We start from the raw sequence: 20,113 nt of genomic DNA, 5'->3' as shown, positions 1-20,113 counted from the left end.
CACTAAACTACGGTTTAAGGTTACGTGTGAACACATTCACTAAGTTGGATCAACTGAGTGACACAGTATGGATTGCTGAGATGTTGCCTAACACCTCCTAATATAACATGAAACAAGAGTCTAGGCTCTCACTCAGAAAAAGACTCCTGGTAACCGAGAACTTCTAGTTATTTCTTTCAGCTGAAGCTGCATGACCATGTCATGCAGCTTCAATATTCAGCAGGGAAGCAGCCAACTGTAATCATGCATCACACTGACATTTGAAATAGGGTAATATGTTGTTGTTATAAAGTGTGTGTATAATTTTAATAACAACATATCCTATTTCAAATGTCAACGCGATACACACCCACACCCACACTTTTCCTAAGTGTTGAACATGCTGCACTCAGTAATCCTTATACCTTCCTGTAAATTTTTATTATCATCAGAATTACTATTCTTGAATAAGAGATGAAGGGGTGGAGGCTGCAAGAGCATACAGTTGCCTAGTATGGCTGACATGAAATTTAAGCCAGAGGTTTTTTGGCTTAGATACCATTCTTGGAACCTCAAAACACCCTACAATGTCTAGAAATATGGGTGGCCGGCCAATCGGTGCCAAAGAAGGATAGAATTTTCTTTATGTATGCTACAACAGCAGCAAGAATACTCATCGCAAAGTACTGGAAGACACAAGATCTACCCACCAGGGAAGAATGGCAGATGAAGGTGATGGACTATATGGAACCGGCGGAAATGACTGACAGAATTTGAGACCAGGGAGAAGAGTCGGTGGAGAAAGATTGGAAGAAATTTAAAGACTACTTACAGAAACATTGTAAAATTAATGAATGTTAGAAAGATGTTGGAATGAACTTATGTGGTTTTAGCAGAAATGTTATAAAGGATCAGGAAAAAATAGACTGTTAATTGGTGAAACGAGGGAAAGTAAAGTTATATTATATTAAGATAAATTACAGGACACAAATTGGAAAAGATGGAAAGGATTTGCTGAAATAGTTAACCGAACTAGAATACAAAAAAGGGAGGTGTGAGGAGGTCAAGGAAACAAGCTAACGAAAGATAAGTTATGGGAAGATTCGATGTGTTATTTTTTTTAAATGGATTTTTCCCCCCTGTTTTTGTATTTTCTTTTTCTTTTTTTCTTTTTCTTTTCATATTATGTTGTGTTGTTTTGTTGTTGTTTAATATGATGTTTTTACTTTTTCTTTTTGTAACCCTTAAAACCTTAATAAACATTACTTAAAAAACAACAACAATATCTAGAAATATGGGGAGAAGCAGCCTCAAAACACCCTAGAAAGCTTAGCATAAAAAAGAAACTCGAGTAGTACTTTCTCTCAGGTAGCAAGGTGCCTAGTACATACAGCAAGAACAAAAATGCCACAGATTGAGTACAGGACAACCTTGTTTTCATAGGGCAGTCCCATGTGTCCCTACAGGCAGACAATGCAAGGTAACTGCCTCAGGTTTTCTATAAGATTTTTATAGGGGCAAATAATGTCATATTTCTAATTGTTGTGTTTTCTGTTCTGAACCTACCCTTATATTCTGTCTGAGTAATTGGGGTTCTTTCTCTCTTGAACTGAAAGGGAGAGAAGTTACACAGTTCTAAAGGGAGTCTAAAAACATTACAGCAAATGTGCTGTCTGTGTGCGCCAGAACCTAGTCTGAGCTAAAAAGAAAGAAACCTGCCTTGACCCTCTGCTGTAACCTGACTCACTTCAAACAGAACACAGAACATCATTTATACCGTTCTTGCAGGGTGGGGGTGAGGGGGGCATGGAGGGCTGTCTGCCTCCTTGGAGCAGTAACTGCTGCCAACAAGTCTACAAAATGTGTAGCAACTGGAAGCAAAAGCAAAATTTGCCTCTTCTTAGCTTCTACCCATGGAACTAAGCATATTTCATGGCAAAATTTCACACATCTTTTTAGGAAAATACTTTTAAACATGTTTAAGTAAAAAGGGGAGAAGTAGACTTGCACATAGAGGACAATGACGTAGATTTGCACATACAGGACAGTGAATCCAAACTTTCAAGATGAAAGAGAGGAACATGAGAACGCAAGGCTCAATTTCACAGAATGACCCCATATCCTAGGATTAGGACACAGGGAGAAAAACCTCTGTGTGTTCCATTTTTCTACACCAAGTATAGATTTATGAACCTCTATCATGCCTCCAGGCACCTTCTTTCTAAATTAAACTCCCTCTAAACATTTTCCCTTAGGGAGTGCATCCTAACAATTTGGTCATTGAATCCCCCCTTTTCCAGATCAATATTGTCTTTTTGAAATGGGTAAATCAAAACTGTAAGATATTTCAAATGTGGCTGCAACATAGATAAAGGCATTCTGATAAGTTAGTTTTCCATTATATTTCCATTCCCTTTCCTAACAATCCACATGGAACTCCGTTATTTTCAGTGAGCTATCCACCTTCAATCTTAAGATCTCTTTCCTGGTTAGTTATGCCACCAATTTACACCTCACCAGTACATATACGATATTAGAAATTTTTGCTCCAGTGCGCCTCACTTTAAACACATTTAAATTGAACCATATTTACCATTTTGATTCCCATTCCCCAGTCTGAAGGTATCATTTCACAGCTGCTCATAACCCCTTTTGGGGTTGTCTGTGTCAGCAAATGGCAAGACAATATAGATTAACATTTCCATCCCCCACTTGAGAAATAACTTAAATGATTAGAAAATGTTCACAAGGGATGAGGTTGTGTTCAGCTTTGATGGAGCTTCAAGATCAAGAAGCAGTGCAGTAGTTAAATAAGGTCTGTTACAACACAAACGCCATGAAGAGCACAGGCTGACATGCAATGCTATGGGTGCTTTCAACCGTCAGGTTTGTCTAATGACATGTCTTTGGCTTACCTGTTTTATGCACTGCAGCCGATCGTTGGTCTGCTGTATGTGCCTGTCCATAGAATTCATTTTGATTGTCTCCACTTGGATTCTACCTGAAAGCCATTAAAATCCCTCAAGCTGCAAAATATAAAAAGAACAAGAAAGATCATTAAGACGACAAAAAGTAAAATACAGTCCTGCCAACACTAAAACGAACGAGATGCTGGATACTACACAGCAGATGTTTACCCTTTGTGGTAGTTTTTTCTGTTTAAAGGGAGGATGGATGCCCTCTTGAAAGCAATGCCTTTTCATTCCAATAAGTAACAATGACATCCCAAAGTCACATAATTCAGGGGTGGCTAGCTACAAACCTAGAGACATTCTATACTAGATCCCTTCCACCAATATTCCCATCATGTCAGTGCCATCAACTCTGTCCCAAAGACGACTCCTCTTTCCCTCCTCCTCTTCTTCCTGCTTCAAATCCAGCTGTTGGTTTAGCAGCAGGGAGGGGAGAGGGAATTAGGGTGTCTGACATAAATGTCACCACAAAATGCTTTCTGCAGGCACCTGGGATGGATACGAACATCACAACATACAACAAACTTCAGTTGTAAATTTACGTTGACGCTGTGTGCAAACTACCCCCCCCCCACACACAAAGACACACAGAGGAATCTGCCATTGGCCCATCAGTATTGCCACTACACTGACTGGCAGCATCTCCCAGGGGTTTCTCTCAGCTTGAACTTGAGAGGTTTTCTGTATCCAAAACAGATGCTCCACCACATAGCTATGACCCTTCTCCACCCTCCACAAAATGCAAGGTTCCTATACCAAAGGTTGCCGAAGCAAAGTTTCAGCATAACACACTAGGAAAGAGATGTGTTAAATGGCTAGGAACCAAATGACATATTAGAGCTAGCACAAATATACCTGGGTGGAATACTTGTTGCGGCCTACAGGTAAACACAGTCTCTCGCAACAGACCTATAGATAAATAGTCCCAAATGTGGTGAATATGGACAATCCCGGATGAATTTCAGCAGTGCTAAAAATAGCAATTTCTCCTATTTGTGTACGTTTTGATTGCCAATGTTACAAGTGTATACTTTCAGACATTCTCAAAAACTGTCGATGACGTCCCCCAAATTTCAGACATTCATTGTAAAGCACAACTTGGCTTAAAGAATATTGAAGGACTGTTTGCTATTAGAAGTAGATTGAGCCAATGGATCTTCTCTTTATTCTGCATCTTCTAGTATTTAAAGGGCTATCACATGAAAGATGGAGCAGTTTTCTCCTACTGCTGAAGGTAGGGCACAAACCAATGGCTTAAAGTTACAAGAAAGAAGATTCCCACTAAATACTAGGAAGAACTTTGACAGTAAGAACTTTTCGACAGTGAAGCAGACTTCTTCAGGAGGTTGTGGACTCTCCATCACTGGAGGTTTTTAAGCAGAGGCTGGATGGCCATCTTTCATGCTTTAGTTGAGATTCCTGCATTGAAGGGGGTGAACTGGATAACCCTCAGGATCCCTTCCAACTCAATTTTATTAGTCTATGGCCTACATGTGCTCCTATTCATTTGCAGAACCCTCAAAGCACTTCAAAAATTTATTATCTGAGTGCAAAGCAGAAGTATTTACTTACACGATAAATTAACCCAGACACAACACTATTTCAGCAATGATCCATTTTAAATACTACAATTTGTTCATAGGGGATAGGAGATATATAAATAAAAATAGAGCCCATGCTGTTAAAAACAACAACAACGTCCCCTAAAATATATATCACATTTACACATGGCATCAATTGGTTCATGTAGGAGTTTTTAAATTGTGTAACTGAAAGGGGAGCAGCATCAAAGGTCCCTCAAGCTCTGCCAAACACTGTAGCAGTGATTCTCTCATACTTCCAACCAATCCCTCCATCCAAAATGCAGTTGGAATCAAATCTCAGTGAGTCTATTCCAGGGGTAGGCAACCTAAGGCCCGTGGGCCGGATATAGCCCAATCACCTTCTCAATCTGGCCCATGGATGATCTCGGAATCAGCGTGTTTTTACATGAGTAGAATGTGCCCTTTTATTTAAAATGCATCTCTGGGTTATTTGTGGGGCATAGGAATTTGTTCATTCCCCCCCCCCCCCCAGAAAAAATATAGTCCGGCCCGCCACATGGTCTGAGGGGCGGTGGACTGGCCCACAGCTGAAAAAGGTTGCTGACCCCTGGTCTATTCTGTCACTGTCAGATCTCAGCCCAACTAACATTATATATACAGATCGTCCCACCTTAAAAAGCTTTTCTTTCCCTCCTAGTCTACTGCAGGAGTGAGAGTCAAAGAGGAGGTCTTGATCAGGCAATGGGACATTAGGGAGCAAAATGGCTTCAACCCTGATTTTGTGAGAAATGTCTCTGTCTCTCTCCACTTCCACCCAACTCTTCTTTCTGTGACTCTTTGGTTTAACCATCTTGCTACATTATTCAGTGATTAGCTTAAAATTATTTAAAAGCTCTGGTCAAAACATAGAAATCACTTGGCGAAAGCCTTGTTTTCTCCAGCAGTGAGATATACCCCCCTTCCATGCTGTCAGCCAATATTATCAAGCAGCTCCTGCTGGCAGATTAGGGGGCCCACAAAGCAGCAGGGAGATCTAGCATACGGGAGGGAAATGGCTTGCACTTAGTAGTAATAGGCAAATAGAAAGACTGGGAACAAAAATTAGAGTGGTTTGATCTTGCTGGTATAGTGGGAAGCAATTTGGAGAGGGCAACACTTGAAACCCAATTCCATGGTTAGTAAGAGCAGCCACTGCAACAGCAGTGTGAATAAATAGCTAAACCTCAATGAAATGTCTGGTATAACAAATCATTACAGTAGTACCTTGGGTTAAGAACTTAATTCCTTCTGGAGGTCCGTTCTTAACCTGAAACTGTTCTTAACCAGAGGTACCACTTTAGCTAATGAGGCCTCCTGCTGCCGCTATGCCGTCACCGCCCAATTTCTGTTCTTATCCTGAAGCAAAGTTCTTAACCCGAGGTATTATTTCTGGCTTAGCAGAGTCTGTAATCTGAAGCATATGTAACCTGAAGCGTCTGTAACCCAAGGTACCACTGTATTACTAAAGTTGCTTCTCTTCCACCCAACCCCAAGGACTTGGGACAGGTAACAGTTTAAATAAGTAATATAATAATGAATGCAAAATAAAGCAGAGCTGGGGAGCCTGCAGCTCTCCAGAAGCTGCTGGACTCCAACTCCCATAATTCCTTGCCAGGCTGGCTGGGGCTGATGGGAGTTGGAGTCTAGCAACATCTGAGAGGGCCGCAGGTTCCCCACTCCTGACTTTAAGGTATTTAAAAAGTGCATTATGTAAATTGTCCTAGCACAAGCATAAACAAGCTGGTCTTCTAGCACTAGGAGAGAGGAATTCCTAGACTCTTATTTGGACAAGGCTCCAGGGAAATTTCCCTCAAACTTCTGATGGAGGATTACTTCTTTCTGAGATGGTGATGGGGGCATGTCTCATCCCAGTGCGATTCTTTCCATATGTCTGCATTTGAAGTGTGTAGGAATAAGACCAACCCATCCCATTTTCTTAATGTGTGAATGACTGATAGGAAGGAGTTAAGGGGGAAATTAAGCAACTTGCCAAGGTCTGCATCCTTCTTTCCAGAATACTCTGCAACAGAATACTCTTCAGTGGTTCTGTGGCAGCTGCAAAGATGCAGTTAAGTAGGCAGGTTGAGGTGGAAAGTCGTCCCTGAGAAATGCGAGCTCTGAAAAGCTGAGTCAGACACCTTTGTATGCAGGTCTAGAATTTGTTCTAAATGCCATGGCAGTCTGAAGAGTTATTACAGTGTATTCCCTACCAAAGTACCATACCATGTACATTACACCCAACAACATCCTCTAGATGATAAATGTTAACATGTAGCCTAGTTCTTTGCTGGTAAGGGCTACAATGAAAACTCATTTTTTAAAGGCAGGTGTGCAGAAAGGAGAATGGAAAGGTTCTCCCTGATTTAATGATGGATTAGGGGCTATATCTTAAATATTGTTAATATCTGTACAAATGCAATGCAACATCATGATCAGACTCAGTGGGTGTATGTGAGAAAAGTGTACAAATCAGTGGCAAGCATTATATCTGAAGTAGCCCCAGGAAGGGTCACAAGGTAAAGAACTGAGAGCTGTTCTCCCCACCCCCAGTGCACGTAGCTTTGCAATATCTGCTCCCTCTTCTTGCTACCTGGCAGTGAGTAAAAGGAAACAATAAACAGCACAAAAATCTATGCCTACAGACAGATGGTGAAGTTTCATCCGTCAGACAAAAATGAATAATTTGCTCTATTTCTCTATATGCTGAGAGGTATTCGCAAAGGCAGATGATTGCTATCTATTGAGTAGCTTTGATTAAGCACTGAGCTAGGCTACAAACAGGATGGGAGGGGACTACCTTAACTAATTGATCAGTTATATAATCAGATAAGAGCTGGTTCAAGTTAGGGGGTGGAGTTAACTACAGACATGTATATGAGGGGGTTAAGAACAACTAATACATTTGAAGTGCCATTCCTCCAAGGCCTGCAAGACTTGCATCTTATGTGTACGTAAGATACAGCAGGATTTTCACTACATTAAATATGTCTTTGCTTTTTAAATGTGCAGATTTGAACAACTGAATTTAAGTGGTGGGTTTGGGCAACAAGGTCTTTAATTAAAAAATTAAGGGGGTGGAGTTAAATAACAAGCCCCACCAGTGGAAGCCTGCACAAGAACATCTGCTAATACAACAGGGCTGCCCCCCACCGTGTCCTCCAATTTGGCTCAAGGGGTCAGGATAACTCCTGGAACAGCATGCGAGGGGAGGAAAAGGCAGAAAGGTAGATATGCTGGCAGGGTGATCTGCCTAGTGCTATGTTGAATTCCTCCTTTAGCATTTCCCTTCCTCAGCACAATATAGAGCTCACGACAATACACAGTGTACTTTCTTGGAGCAGCTTGCTTTTAATAGCAAATAAATGTTATGTTTCAATTACTTGTGCTTTTTGTTGAAACTTCAACCTTGCCACAACTTGTGCACCTAAGGTCAAAAAGTAAAGGCTTACTCATGAGCTTAATGCACAAATATCAAGTATGAAAATCTTAATTAAGAAAGTAAATTTTGAAGGAAGTCATATGTTTCTTCCTGTGCGCATTCTATTCTGCTCCCAAGTTAATTTAATATTGTATAAATGAATACCTATCAGGGGCTTATAAAAATTCTACTCTGAGCAACCATGAATCATCCCCACTGATACACACATCACAGGTGATTTGTTTTGATCGGCTTCCAAAAGCTTTATTTAGAAAGAAAATGCATGCATTGTTTTGGTTTCATAGTGAAAGACACACACACACACACACACACACACACACACACTACATACAAATGTGTGTGTGTGTGTGTGTGTGTGTGTGTGTGTAAATATAATACAGGTATATACCAATAGTATAATACAGGTATGTAGCATTTGTGAAGAGAGACATATTAATTTATATATAAAAAGTGCACGAAAAGCTTGTTGACATTTAGAGGGCTTTAGGGGTTTACGCCTTTGCTTACCATGTCCCCTGGGCAGGAAAGAGTTTCTTTCCCAAGGAAGCCGGCAGAGGTCTCCCTTCTCTACTGAAGACGAGCGAGTTTCCATTCTCCTTTCACATAGCACTGCCTTGTGTTTCTTTTAAGCCTTTACAAGTCCCTACAAATCCTCTGCCTCTGCTTCCTAACAGGGAGCACTAAAACTGACACTGTCTGTCTGACCTTGTGGTTATTGATTAACTATCTCCCCATTCGCTGCCATCTTTCACACCTCTGGCGCTAGCAAATAGAGAGCTAAGGAGTAGCAGTCATACTCCATGACAGCTATGCTCAAAAAAGCCTGCCTTTGGAGATGTGGCAGGAAGTGCCGTTTGATCAAATTCTGTTCTAATGTCAAGACTAAATACCACGCAGATCCCGACAACTTGTACAGTTTAATATACATTTGCTGGGCCAATACAGCACAAATAGCAACAAGGAGGGAGGTGGAATAATTCAGGGGTAACAGCAAATATTAAAATCTGGACCAAAAGCAAAAGACAGGGAAAGATTACGACCATTTAATGTCACTGATTTTAGCCATGATTGATATCACAGTATCTTTTAATATTGCGTTCAAACACTGTCAATAAACCTGTCTGCCCTAGAAACTGGGGGTTAAATCTGATGCAATATTAAAACTGCTTTCCATAGGCACAAGCAATAACAGTGGAAGACAAAGAGTATGCAATTGAGTAAAATGTGGATGTAGGGAAGCAACTTATTTCCACGCAAGCACAAAACACAGAGGGCATTAAAAATTATTCATGCTTTGCATGTTAAATTTACAGTTTGACTTGATTTTTCTTAACGGAAAAGGTTTTTAAAAGCTATTAGGTAAAAAATGTCAAAAATATGTTAAGCCACTTGTACACAATAAAAATATTTGTCATAATTGGACACCTGCCTGTACCTCTTAGGTACTTCGATCAAAAGGGTAGTGTGTTTTGGGCTTTCACAGGCCAACCCATACCAGGAGGGGCTTCAACTGTACCAAGTGCCTAGTAAGAAGAGGTTCCTAGGTGAGTTATCAGAGAAAAGCCAAGTAATGGAGGCAGATTTCCACAGCTGCAGTTCAGAGAAAATGAACTGGAGGACACAACCACCCTGCTTGGACTCAGGTGAAAAAATGGGAAGAGCTGCTGGATGTTAAGGGGTGGGAGGCTAAGTTCCTGTAGTGTGTGGTTTAGGATATAAAAAGTCATGGGAAAGGATCAAGCATGGGTAGGCAAACTAAGGCCCGGGGGCCAAATCCGGCCCAATTCTAAATCCAGCCCATGAACGGTCCAGGAGTCAGTGTGCTTTTACATGATTAGAATGTATCCTTCTATTTAAAATACATCTCTGGGTTATTTGTGGGGTATAGGAATTCCTTCATTATTATAATTTTCTAAATATAGTCTGTTCCCCCCCCCCCAAGGTCTGAGGGACAGTGGACCGGCCACCTGCTGAAAAAGTTTGCTGACCCCTGGTTCAGACCAAAGTTACCACAACCCTTAAGAACTGCTAGGCTGTAACTCTCTCGGCATTCAGGTAAACCACCTGGAGCCAAGTGAGTTTTGTAAAGCCATTTTGTACCCCACCTGGTCTGAGGAATGGGTAAGGATAAAATGTGTCATCTCTCTTCCGTAAACTCTGGGAGTACTTCCACACAATGTCTGCTCCCTAGTTCAGAAACTCTTAATGCCTATGAGAGGTTTACCTAAGCATCAAATTAAGGACAAAACAAATCTCTTTAAATCTCGACAAACATGAACTGGTTAAAAAAAAAACTGGGCTTCATTTTTACCTTTAAATTTACCAGTATGTATTACCGCTTTGTTTCAATTGTCTTGCTTTACAAAAACCATGTGCTATGATCTCAGGGTATATGGGAAGATCATAAGTAAAACATAAAACAGGCACACACACAAGTTGTTCCAAAACTGAACATCACCACACCTATGTGTGCACTGTGCATGTCTGAGTGTGTCAAGAAGGTGATTGGATGACATGAATAGTTAATACATCAAAAAACACTTCTTTTAAGTTAAGATTCGCCCCCCCCCCCCAGAATGCACTTGGAATACCATTTCACTTCAAAAGTTGAGGGGCTGCCAGAAATTTAAACATCCACCCACAACAACTGGTTTATTCCCTTAGTAGAATTGGTACTTCAGAAACAAAATAAGCAGCATGAAAATGTCAGGTGAAAGGTCATTTTAATCATTAAACACTTGAGGGGGAGAGGAAGTCGGTTTTAATAAAGCTTTATTTACCACAAGCAACTAAATAGCTACCGTGGCTGGCTTGGGGCTATTAAAAAGGGACCAGATGCAAGGCAAAGGAAGGACTTGTCATGCCAGGAGCCGGAGAATAGATATTTGTGCGATGCGGCTTTCCATTGTCACTCTACAAATGGGCAATAATCCCCAGAAGACTTTCTATCATCTTTGGTCTCCGAGAGCAAGTGAACGGGTTGTGTGTGTGTGTGTCTGTATGTGTGTGTCTGCCCGCACGCAGTCTCAGCGAGGGGTGGGAATGGATTTATTTAATTTATGGTGGCTTGAGCTGTGAGTGAGGGCGGTCATGCTGGGCTGTGAAAAGCCTTTCTGCAGCCCTGTGCTTTCTAATTCTTTTCCTCCCCCATACATGTCTATTAGATACGAACTCTCCCCCCCCCCCAGCCTCCGCCACAACGGTGGCACAACCCCATAAGCTTTGAAAAAAAGAAGAGATGACAGCTTGCATAAGCGAGCCTGCTGGACTCCGCTGGGAGCAGGAGCGGCGGTGCGCAGAAATTGTTCAATCATCAAGCACATCTGCAGTCTGATTACAAAAGCAAAAAGGTGGCGAGGTTGGCTGTGCGGAGCAGGCAGGCCTGTGATGTGACCTATGCTAGGAAGAAGGAATGAAAATATTACACACAGACACACAGACACACAGACACACAGACACACACACGGATTTTTCACAGGGACAGAGCAATGCTGCATCTCCAACCAAGTGTATCGTGGCTTTCAGTCCTTGCATACTGGTCATTCGCTGGTGCAATAAAGCTTTGACTCCTGTCTTATGCCAGTGTTTCTCACCTCTGCCCTGCCGAATTAAAATGGATGGCTTTCATATGTACTAAAAGCAAAAGATCCTCATTTCAAGAAATTGCCCTGCTTAGATGGATGGGTTTTTCGAGTTTACCTCTAACCTCTCAACATGCAAAAAAGAAAGGAAAAAATATAGGTCCATTTGTTATTGATAATGGAGAGCAGACAGGGCATCGGAACCCAGTATCTTGTAACAGCGAGAGAGACTGACATAAAATTAAAGGTGGAAGTGAGGTGTAAAAAATAAAAATAAACCCCAGCAACTTATGTTGGTACTGCCCGCAGGCTCACAGCTCAGATGTATGGACGGCCACCTCCATGTGAGGCTTACCCAAGAACTGTCACAATGGCTGTTTTTCAAGCTTTCATTGGGGCTGCCAGGTATTAGAATTTGTAATATTGCAATTTGGGAGCCGGAGAAGTGAACATGGCTGATTTCTAATTCCCCTGAGTTTATATTCCACCTTTCTTGTGACAAAGCCAGACAGCTTACAACGTAATGCACATCTGTAATACAATTTTAAAAAAACATTTCCCCAAAGCATGATAAAATGCATGTTTTAAGAGGAACAACCTTCTTTGATAGGGGCACTGCATAATTGTTGGGGCAACCACAGAAATGTCCAAGTCCACACACACGTAGGTATAGTCAGAGTAAATCTAACCATTCCCTCTTTTGTTGTTTTTGCCTGGCAACCTTATCTTTCCCTTAACCATGTTTTCCAATAACACAGCAGATGGGGAAGAGGGTGGGAGACTAAAAGCAGTGTCTCTCAATGAGCTCAGGTAGAAGACTTTCCCACTCTTGCTAACATGGGGTGGTATTCAACTAAGTTTTACTCAGGATAGACCCATTAAAATCAACAACTGCTACCACAGGGGCATCTGAGGAACCATTTTTTCCTGAGGAGAGGGAAGAAGCAGAAACAGGCTTTCAAAAAGGGGTCTCTTTCCTTTGCATGCCTTTTTAAAAATTGTATAATTGTCATTGATACTCATTGTTTCAATAGTTTTTTTGATAAACTGAGGGCCACCTGAAAAGCAGTATATAAATAGATAAATGGCACGTTGATTTGAAGCTTCAACAGAAAATGAAGGGAAACCATTTCTCTGCTCTAAGCAGAAGAAAATAAGCAAATTAGTGCAGGAAGTGATTTGTGTCAGGTTTTGTAAGATGAGATTGTAACAGCTGAGAAAAATGCAAATATTTGACAGTACTTCGTTTACACCCAGCCACACATTTTTCTGTTTACACATAAAACATTAAACTGAAATTGCCCAACATATTTTCCCCCAACAAATTATAAGAAGGGCATTGATACTACAGATTAAATACCTGTAAACATACAATTTACCACATACATTCTACAGCTGCAACCCTGAAACTGTCCAACAGGTCAAAAATAAGTAAGCCATTTGGCCCCTTGGAACAGAAACCAAGAAGAGTTGTTATCCTTTCGTTCTTCTGAGGGCCATGTGTGTTCCTATTAGTGCCAAAGATTCTGAAAGTACTATTTCTTCATTTACAAAGGAGGAGCCTCCATCACTCCTCTGTCCCAGCATGCTTTTGTGTAATCACAAGTTCTTTTTCACAAGGTACAGTTTTAGTCTGCAACGAACTGTCTCCATCACCCGCTTAGAATAGGCCTACCACCATGCTCCTTAAAATACTCCCACTTACAAAATTTCCTCCTTTGCTTAATATCCTAAGGAAGAATTCAGTAAACTCTGAATACACAATACAAGTAAATCATTCTAATAAAAGTAGTACTCATTTTTGTTTTTTCCTGCTTGGGCTTTTAATAGCACACTTTCAGCACATACATACTCTCTTCTTCACTATGGTTTAATCTATTTTGAGACTGAATTTAAAACATAACTCAAGGATGCTTATCCAGACAACCTAGTTGAATTGTCCAGACTGAAACAGCCTGCTTTTCTATTCTCAGGGGCCCCTCTATTCTCCCTGCAGCGTATTTTCCCACACAAGCCAACTCCATCTAACGTGGCCAGGCTCTATAGTAAAGCTGATGCAACCAAGCAGTAAGAGCCTCACACCTATCAATCACATGCACATAAGCACATAGAAAATATTATACACAAAAAAGCTGCAAAAGAAATCATGGAATCAGAGTTGGAATCAGATGACTGAGGGTCATCTAGTCCAACCCCCTGCAATGCAGGAATATGCAGTTGACCCATATGGAAATCAATCGAATGACCTTGGCATTATTCGCATCTCGCTCTAACCAACTGAGCTACCTCAGTTCCCTGACCTGGAATCATACCCAGGCCTCGGCAGTGAGAGCGCTGAAACCTTACTGAATGGTTCAAATGTGAAATCTCCGTCTCTCACCATTTATGAAACTGTACAAGTGAAACTGTGATTTCAGATTTTATAAAGGTAAAGGTAAACGGACCCCTGATCATTAGGTCCAGTCGTGGCCGACTCTGGGGTTGCGGCGCTCATCTTGCTCTACTGGCCGAGGGAGCCGGCGTACAGTTTCTGGGTCATGTGGCCAGCATGACTAAGCCGCTTCTGGCAAACCAGAGCAGCGCACAGAAACGCCATTTACCTTCCCGCCGGAGTGGTACCTATTTATCTACTTGCACTTTGACATGCTTTCAAACTGCTAGGTTGGCAAGACCAGGGACCAAGCAACGGGAGCTCACCCCGTTGCGGGGATTCGAGCCGCTGACCTTCTGATCGACAAGTCCTAGGCTCTGTGGTTTAACCCACAGCGCCACCTTGCCTTGCTGGCCTGTGTTCTGGTCGCCTGACATCACTGCTCCCCCTCCTCGAGTAAATGACCACGTAAGTATCATGCAAAACAGTAAACTTACTGGCATGGTCCAATTACACAAGCAGTTGCTATTCCTTCCTTCCTGTTCTGCAGCCCTTATATAGCATCATCCAGATATACTGCCTCAGCTCTTTCCTCACTATGCAGGAGAGCCCAGCCGTCCACTCCCAGCCAACTCATATTTCCCTTTTAGGGGTGTTTACCAACCACTTTATTCCTTCTCCTTGCCTCCCACCTTTCAGCTTATTTAGCTGCTTCTGGATTGGCTCGTGGCCACCCAGCAGGCCATGACATCATTTCCAGGTGCCAGCTGCTGCTCCTGAAGCAAGCAGTCCCTCATTAGATCAAAGCCAGGATGTGGGATTGTAGAATATCTGCTCATGGCCACATGATCAGTTTTGGTTAACCAGCTGCCATGCAGAATCTAAAACAATACAAATGCACAGGACGAGAGGCATGGTCATGCCTGGCTGTGTCAGTGTACAAAGCACATTCTGGTGACATGTCAAGTGGGTTAAGACTGGCATTGAGGTAAGCTAGTCCAAGTGAATCTGGATACAAAAGTTACATATCAAGAGCAGAAACTAGTGGTAGGAGAAACTATTAGCTTCATTATCTGATATCGATTAAAGCTTGTGTCAATTAATTATAATTATATAGGCATTCATTCAACAAGCTGCTGTCTAAAACCTAAGCAAGGTTCAAAAGAGAAATCCAACACCCTTTTATTAATATTTTACCAAGCAACATAACAACAACAACAACAACAACAACAATTTATTATTTGTACCCCGCCCATCTAGCTGTGTTTCCCCAGCCACTCTGGGCGGCTTCCATAGAAACCAAAAATACACTAAAATATCACAGATTAAAAACTTCCCTGAACAGGGCTGCCTTAAGATGTCTTCTGAATGTCAGGTAGTTATTTATCGCTTTAATATTTTACCAGCAACACTGACCTACTTTACAAGATTGTTATAAGAATTACTCAGTTTATAATGTATGTGACACTCCTTGAACATTCCAAAAACTGCTTTATAAATTACTATTACTATAAAATGGCTAATACCACTTTTCTTGTTACTCTGCTCACGGCAAGCCACAGACCTACCTTTTCAGCAATACAAAGACACGAGAGATTCCAATGCTTAATCTTTGCTTCCTATTCACTTCAATATCATCAGCTCCCCCCTCCCTCTCTCACACCCACCCACCCAACCCTTCTATTACAAAAAATTCCTTAGGAAATAATCAGGAAAAGCTCCATACCATTAAGGTGTACCCACTAACACATTCTGCTCTTTCCACAGCATTCTCCTATTAGTAATGATTACTTTCCATGTTGTAAATCAGCAACAAACAGAACTGCAGATCTTTAACACAAATATTCGTTATCAGCTTGCTTGGGAAATGCAGCAATGCAATGAATTCCTAGGAACAGACAAGCCACCACCCTGCCTCGCCTTCAATATTCTAACATTTGTGCTTCTTAATTCGCCATCAGGTTATTGGCTGCCATGTTTACGTTGTCCTTGTATGACGGCTGCTCTTAAGTAGCCTACAATTCATACCAAGGCAGCCCAAGATATATTGGCTGTTAGCTTTGCGCTAATTACTAACCACTGAGCAATCAAAGCCATTGTTTCTTTTACTTAATTATCCACCCCCTAGAAAAGCAATACCATTAACCAAACTTAGCAGAGTTCACTGAACACAAGAGGTTGATTCCTAACAGCCATTCCATAGAATCACAGAATTGTACATGGCACAAAGGCCACATAGACCCAAAGCACACCCAAAGGGACATGGTTATCCACCCAAAATCAACCTTACAATTCATGCTATGCAATCTGGCATGCCACATTGTATCACAACTAGAGACAGCAGATGCTTTGCTGAAAGTTTGTTTGTTTTCATCAAACTGCTTGAAATGACTTGCATATGCAAGGCAGGTCTGGGGCAGTTCATACATTTCTGCAAAGCCAATTTCTAAAATGTACAAAACTAGCATTTCCAAGTCCGTCCCCCACACTACATGGGGGATATGTGAAACAAAGCAACACTTAAAATGGTACAGTACAGGATTAACATTACCACCGAATGCATACTATAAACTAAGCATCACAAACAGCACAGGTAGGTAAACCCCTCTCCTCTACCCTCAGTTATCACCACCAATTTCGTATGGGGTTAAAATTATTTCCTGGCCCTAAACAGAATACAAACAATGAACATAAACAAAATCCCACTCACAAAATATTCGTAAGGGAAATCTAGGAAAGGGTACCTCCACACCATTCAAACTCCTGTCCTATCACTATTAAAGTGGAAAGGCAAGATCTTAAAGTTGGTAAACATAAACCCCTGGCCTCCTTGGGCATCTGAGGACAACTGAGGCATCAAAAAGCCCTGAGTAGCCTTCATAAATGCATTCAATGATTCTTGAATCCAATGATGAGCACTGCTCTCACAAAACAGAGGTTACTCCATAATTTTACATATTGGATACTTAGAGACCTTCTACAGACTTCTAGTCTTCTGGTCAAGTTGTAAATATTGGATTTTAACAAACTTGAAAGTTTCAGTCTAGATGTGCTGTGCTCTCATCAGGTGGCTATGATGGTAGAGCATGGGATTCTTTGGAAAGAAGTCTCAGTATCAACCAATCAGGAGTGACAGACTAAACTAATGGGTTATGCTGAAATAGCAAAATGTATGGGAGCAATAAGGAACCAAATTGGGGGGGGGGGAGAGACTTTATCAAAGACTTGGAAAAAATTGTGGATTATTTGAAATGTTGTTGTACACATATAAATTCATTAGCAGGATTAACTTAAACCAAACAGTTAAAATTAATGCTAAAGGAAAACTAGGGAGTAATTTGTAATTGAAATACTGAAGGAAATGCTGTATTACAAATTAAAAATATAAGGGGGGGTGTCAAAATGAACATATTTGTTGGAAAATATTGGATTGTATTTTTGTCAACATATTTTTGAAACTAAAAAAATAAAATTTATATAAAATATACCATGAGATTCTAAATCCCAGGGTCCTGGGGTGGAGCCCCATGTTGGGAAAAGGGATTCTTGCATTGCAAGGTGTTGGACTAGATGGCTCTCATGGGCTTTTCCAAATCTACAATTTTATTATTCTAATTCTGGTTATACAAAAAAGGTCACTACCTCAGACAGCATTTTAAAGGGTTTATGCCAACTCATGGGGGGCAACTCTATAAACATCTACTAGTTATAACAGCTGAATTTCTATGCTCAAAGACAATATAGCAGGTGATAAGGCTATGAGGGCTGCAGCCTTCATACTCTGCTCGTGGTCTTCTCATAGACATTTGGCTAGATACTGCCAGAAACAGGATTCTGAGCTAGATGGGCTCATGATCTGATCTGGTAAAGCTCTTCTAACATAGGTATTAAGCAATTTGCTCTGAAAGTACCTTTCCGCAGGGGCTGTGACCATAAGAATCCCTGGGGTTTCATCTAGCCTCACACATTTGTGGCTACTGTCATGTTGTACAGCTGACATGCAGTGATGTGCCATTGATCATGCTGTCTTTGCAAGGCAAGGAGATGGATTAATGCACCTATTAGATGAAAGAGGGCGAGCCGATAAAGGAAGTCAGGACAGGTCACTGCATATAATGGGAAATTGTTTTTAGACAACGGGTTTTAATATCCCATTTAGTTTCCACATTTCAAAGCTCATTGTGGATTAAAAATGACAGGGAAATTGTTGTAGGCCCATCCACTGTTAGATCATAACATTATGTGAATCAGAGTAAAAAGCCATCAAAACTACATGGATAGCAAATTTGGTTAGAATTTTCTCATCCTCAACAGCAACTTTAAAGGCCTCTGGCTTGCCCCAAAATACAGATGAAGGTTATTGCCTGGGCATCACGTTTGTGATATATTAAGTATGCTATTAGAAGAATGATGTGTCTGGAAACCTTTACATGGATAACAACTAGCATGGGAAAGTATGGAGGCAGCAGAGACCACACAGTTCAGAGAATGAAAATGGGAATTAGTCATTTTTAAATTTTGTTAATTCCCTCTTTCTGAAGTGTAATATGGTGAGCAGTGCTCATCTATGGGAAAATACTGACTTTTTGGTCCTGAATGAACAGTTTTCTGACAAAAACGCATAATACATAATGTCATAAGGATATAATGTATATATAATGCTATTGTGAATATAGGAAGTTGCCTTCTACTGAGACAGACTATTGGGACAGCAGAGCCCAATAATGTCTATTTTAACTGGCAACAGCTTTCCAAGATCTCACAGACAAAGGTCTTTGCCATACCTGTAACCTGAGAACCTCTAAGGGACATGCCACATTGACAGACATCCTTCTCTCTCCCATTTTCTTTCAGCTTCTACTACATCCATGCCTAAATGCTCTAGAAAATACACTACCCTTTTAAAGAATATAAAAACATTCTAAGAATCAGGTGATGTAGCTGCCCCCCTAATTGAGTGTTTTTCTCCTCACTTTTGCTCCTAATGAAGTATCACATCCTATATACTCACTTGGTTCTCTACTTAAGAGAAGTATGTCTCCACCAGTTTGTCTTTGTAGCCATGACTGCAGCATTTCTCTCAATATTGCTATTAATTGGAATGTGGTTAAACATTAGATCGCTGTTTATGCCAGAAAGCAAAAACGGACCCGTGGCTGTCCACTAATTATTATCCCACCCCCCACCCACTTGCTCTCAGATACATGCAGGCTGTATCTGTATGAAATATGGTAGGCAAACTAATTAAAATCTGACAGATTCCATCTTTGAGACAAGCCTCCCAAGATAACAATTTGCCTATCATTATGGAGGAGCTTGATCTCCTCACAAAGGCACCTTGTCTCCAACTCCCCAACTGTCACAGTAAGTGGTTTATATTATCACACTGACTGATTTACCTAGGCTAGGCAGTACCAAGTGGAGAGCCTTGCGCTAACCCCATCCCCTCATTTTTTTTGGAAAACACACACACACACACACACACACACACACACACACACACACACACTAACTACCTAAAGTCAAAAGAATTGCTCAGATATGTTCCAGAGTGGGATGCAGGGGTCTGGTTTAGTTCTCTAGATAACCTCTTGTCAAGAGCGGGCACATTCGATAAGAGATGACACAGGCCTCAAGCATAATGTTTCTCTCTGTCTCTCTCCAGCTACTAATGACTGATATGCTGGCCTGCTTCTGAACCCTCCGGATCTCTTTGACCAATTGCTGGGCAAGTTAGAACTATTAGTGCATACACGCAACAGTAAGGAGCAATTACTGAATTCCATTATTCCCAGACTAGAAAATAAGCATTTACATTTTGATCACTACATAAAGCATGATTCACAAACTGAGAAGCATTCTACTTGTAGTATCCAAATCATGGAAGTAGATGTACATAGGAGGGTGAAGAAACTGCTTTAACGGTCAAGATGCTCTGCAACCTCTTGATGTCCATCCTTCTCTGACCTAGTTGCACAGCTTTGTCCTTTAAGGGTATGACCACAGAAACACCCCTGTGCCATCAAATCAAACAATGGGAAATGAGTCTAAGAAGTCCTCCTGCTTTCTACCACAGATATACAGTGGTACCTCGGGTTAAGTACTTAATTCGTTCCGGAGGTCCGTATTTAACCTGGAACTGTTCTTAATCTGAAGCACCACTTTAGCTAGTGGGGCCTCCTGCTGCT

At 41.2% G+C, this 20,113-nt stretch overlaps 1 protein-coding gene across 15 annotated transcripts in view; it reads right to left on the bottom strand.

Moving 5' to 3' along the window:
- The window catches only part of ZMIZ1 (zinc finger MIZ-type containing 1), a 377,100-nt gene that overhangs the window by 149,611 nt on the left and 207,376 nt on the right, over positions 1–20,113 (bottom strand). For all 15 annotated transcript variants that reach the window (XM_083738291.1, XM_083738293.1, XM_083738280.1 and 12 more), the window contains one exon: positions 2,895–3,005. In XM_083738291.1, coding sequence (XP_083594417.1) covers positions 2,895–2,954 — 60 coding nt within the window. In that variant the 5' untranslated portion in view covers positions 2,955–3,005. The remainder of the gene's footprint in view (positions 1–2,894; positions 3,006–20,113) is intronic.

This window comes from Podarcis gaigeae (assembly GCF_964106915.1).
Source record: "Podarcis gaigeae genome assembly, chromosome: 5".
Lineage (NCBI taxonomy): Eukaryota > Metazoa > Chordata > Lepidosauria > Squamata > Lacertidae > Podarcis > Podarcis gaigeae.
The sequence above is the reverse complement of the archived record's forward strand: the minus strand, read 5'-3'. Positions and strand labels throughout refer to the sequence as shown.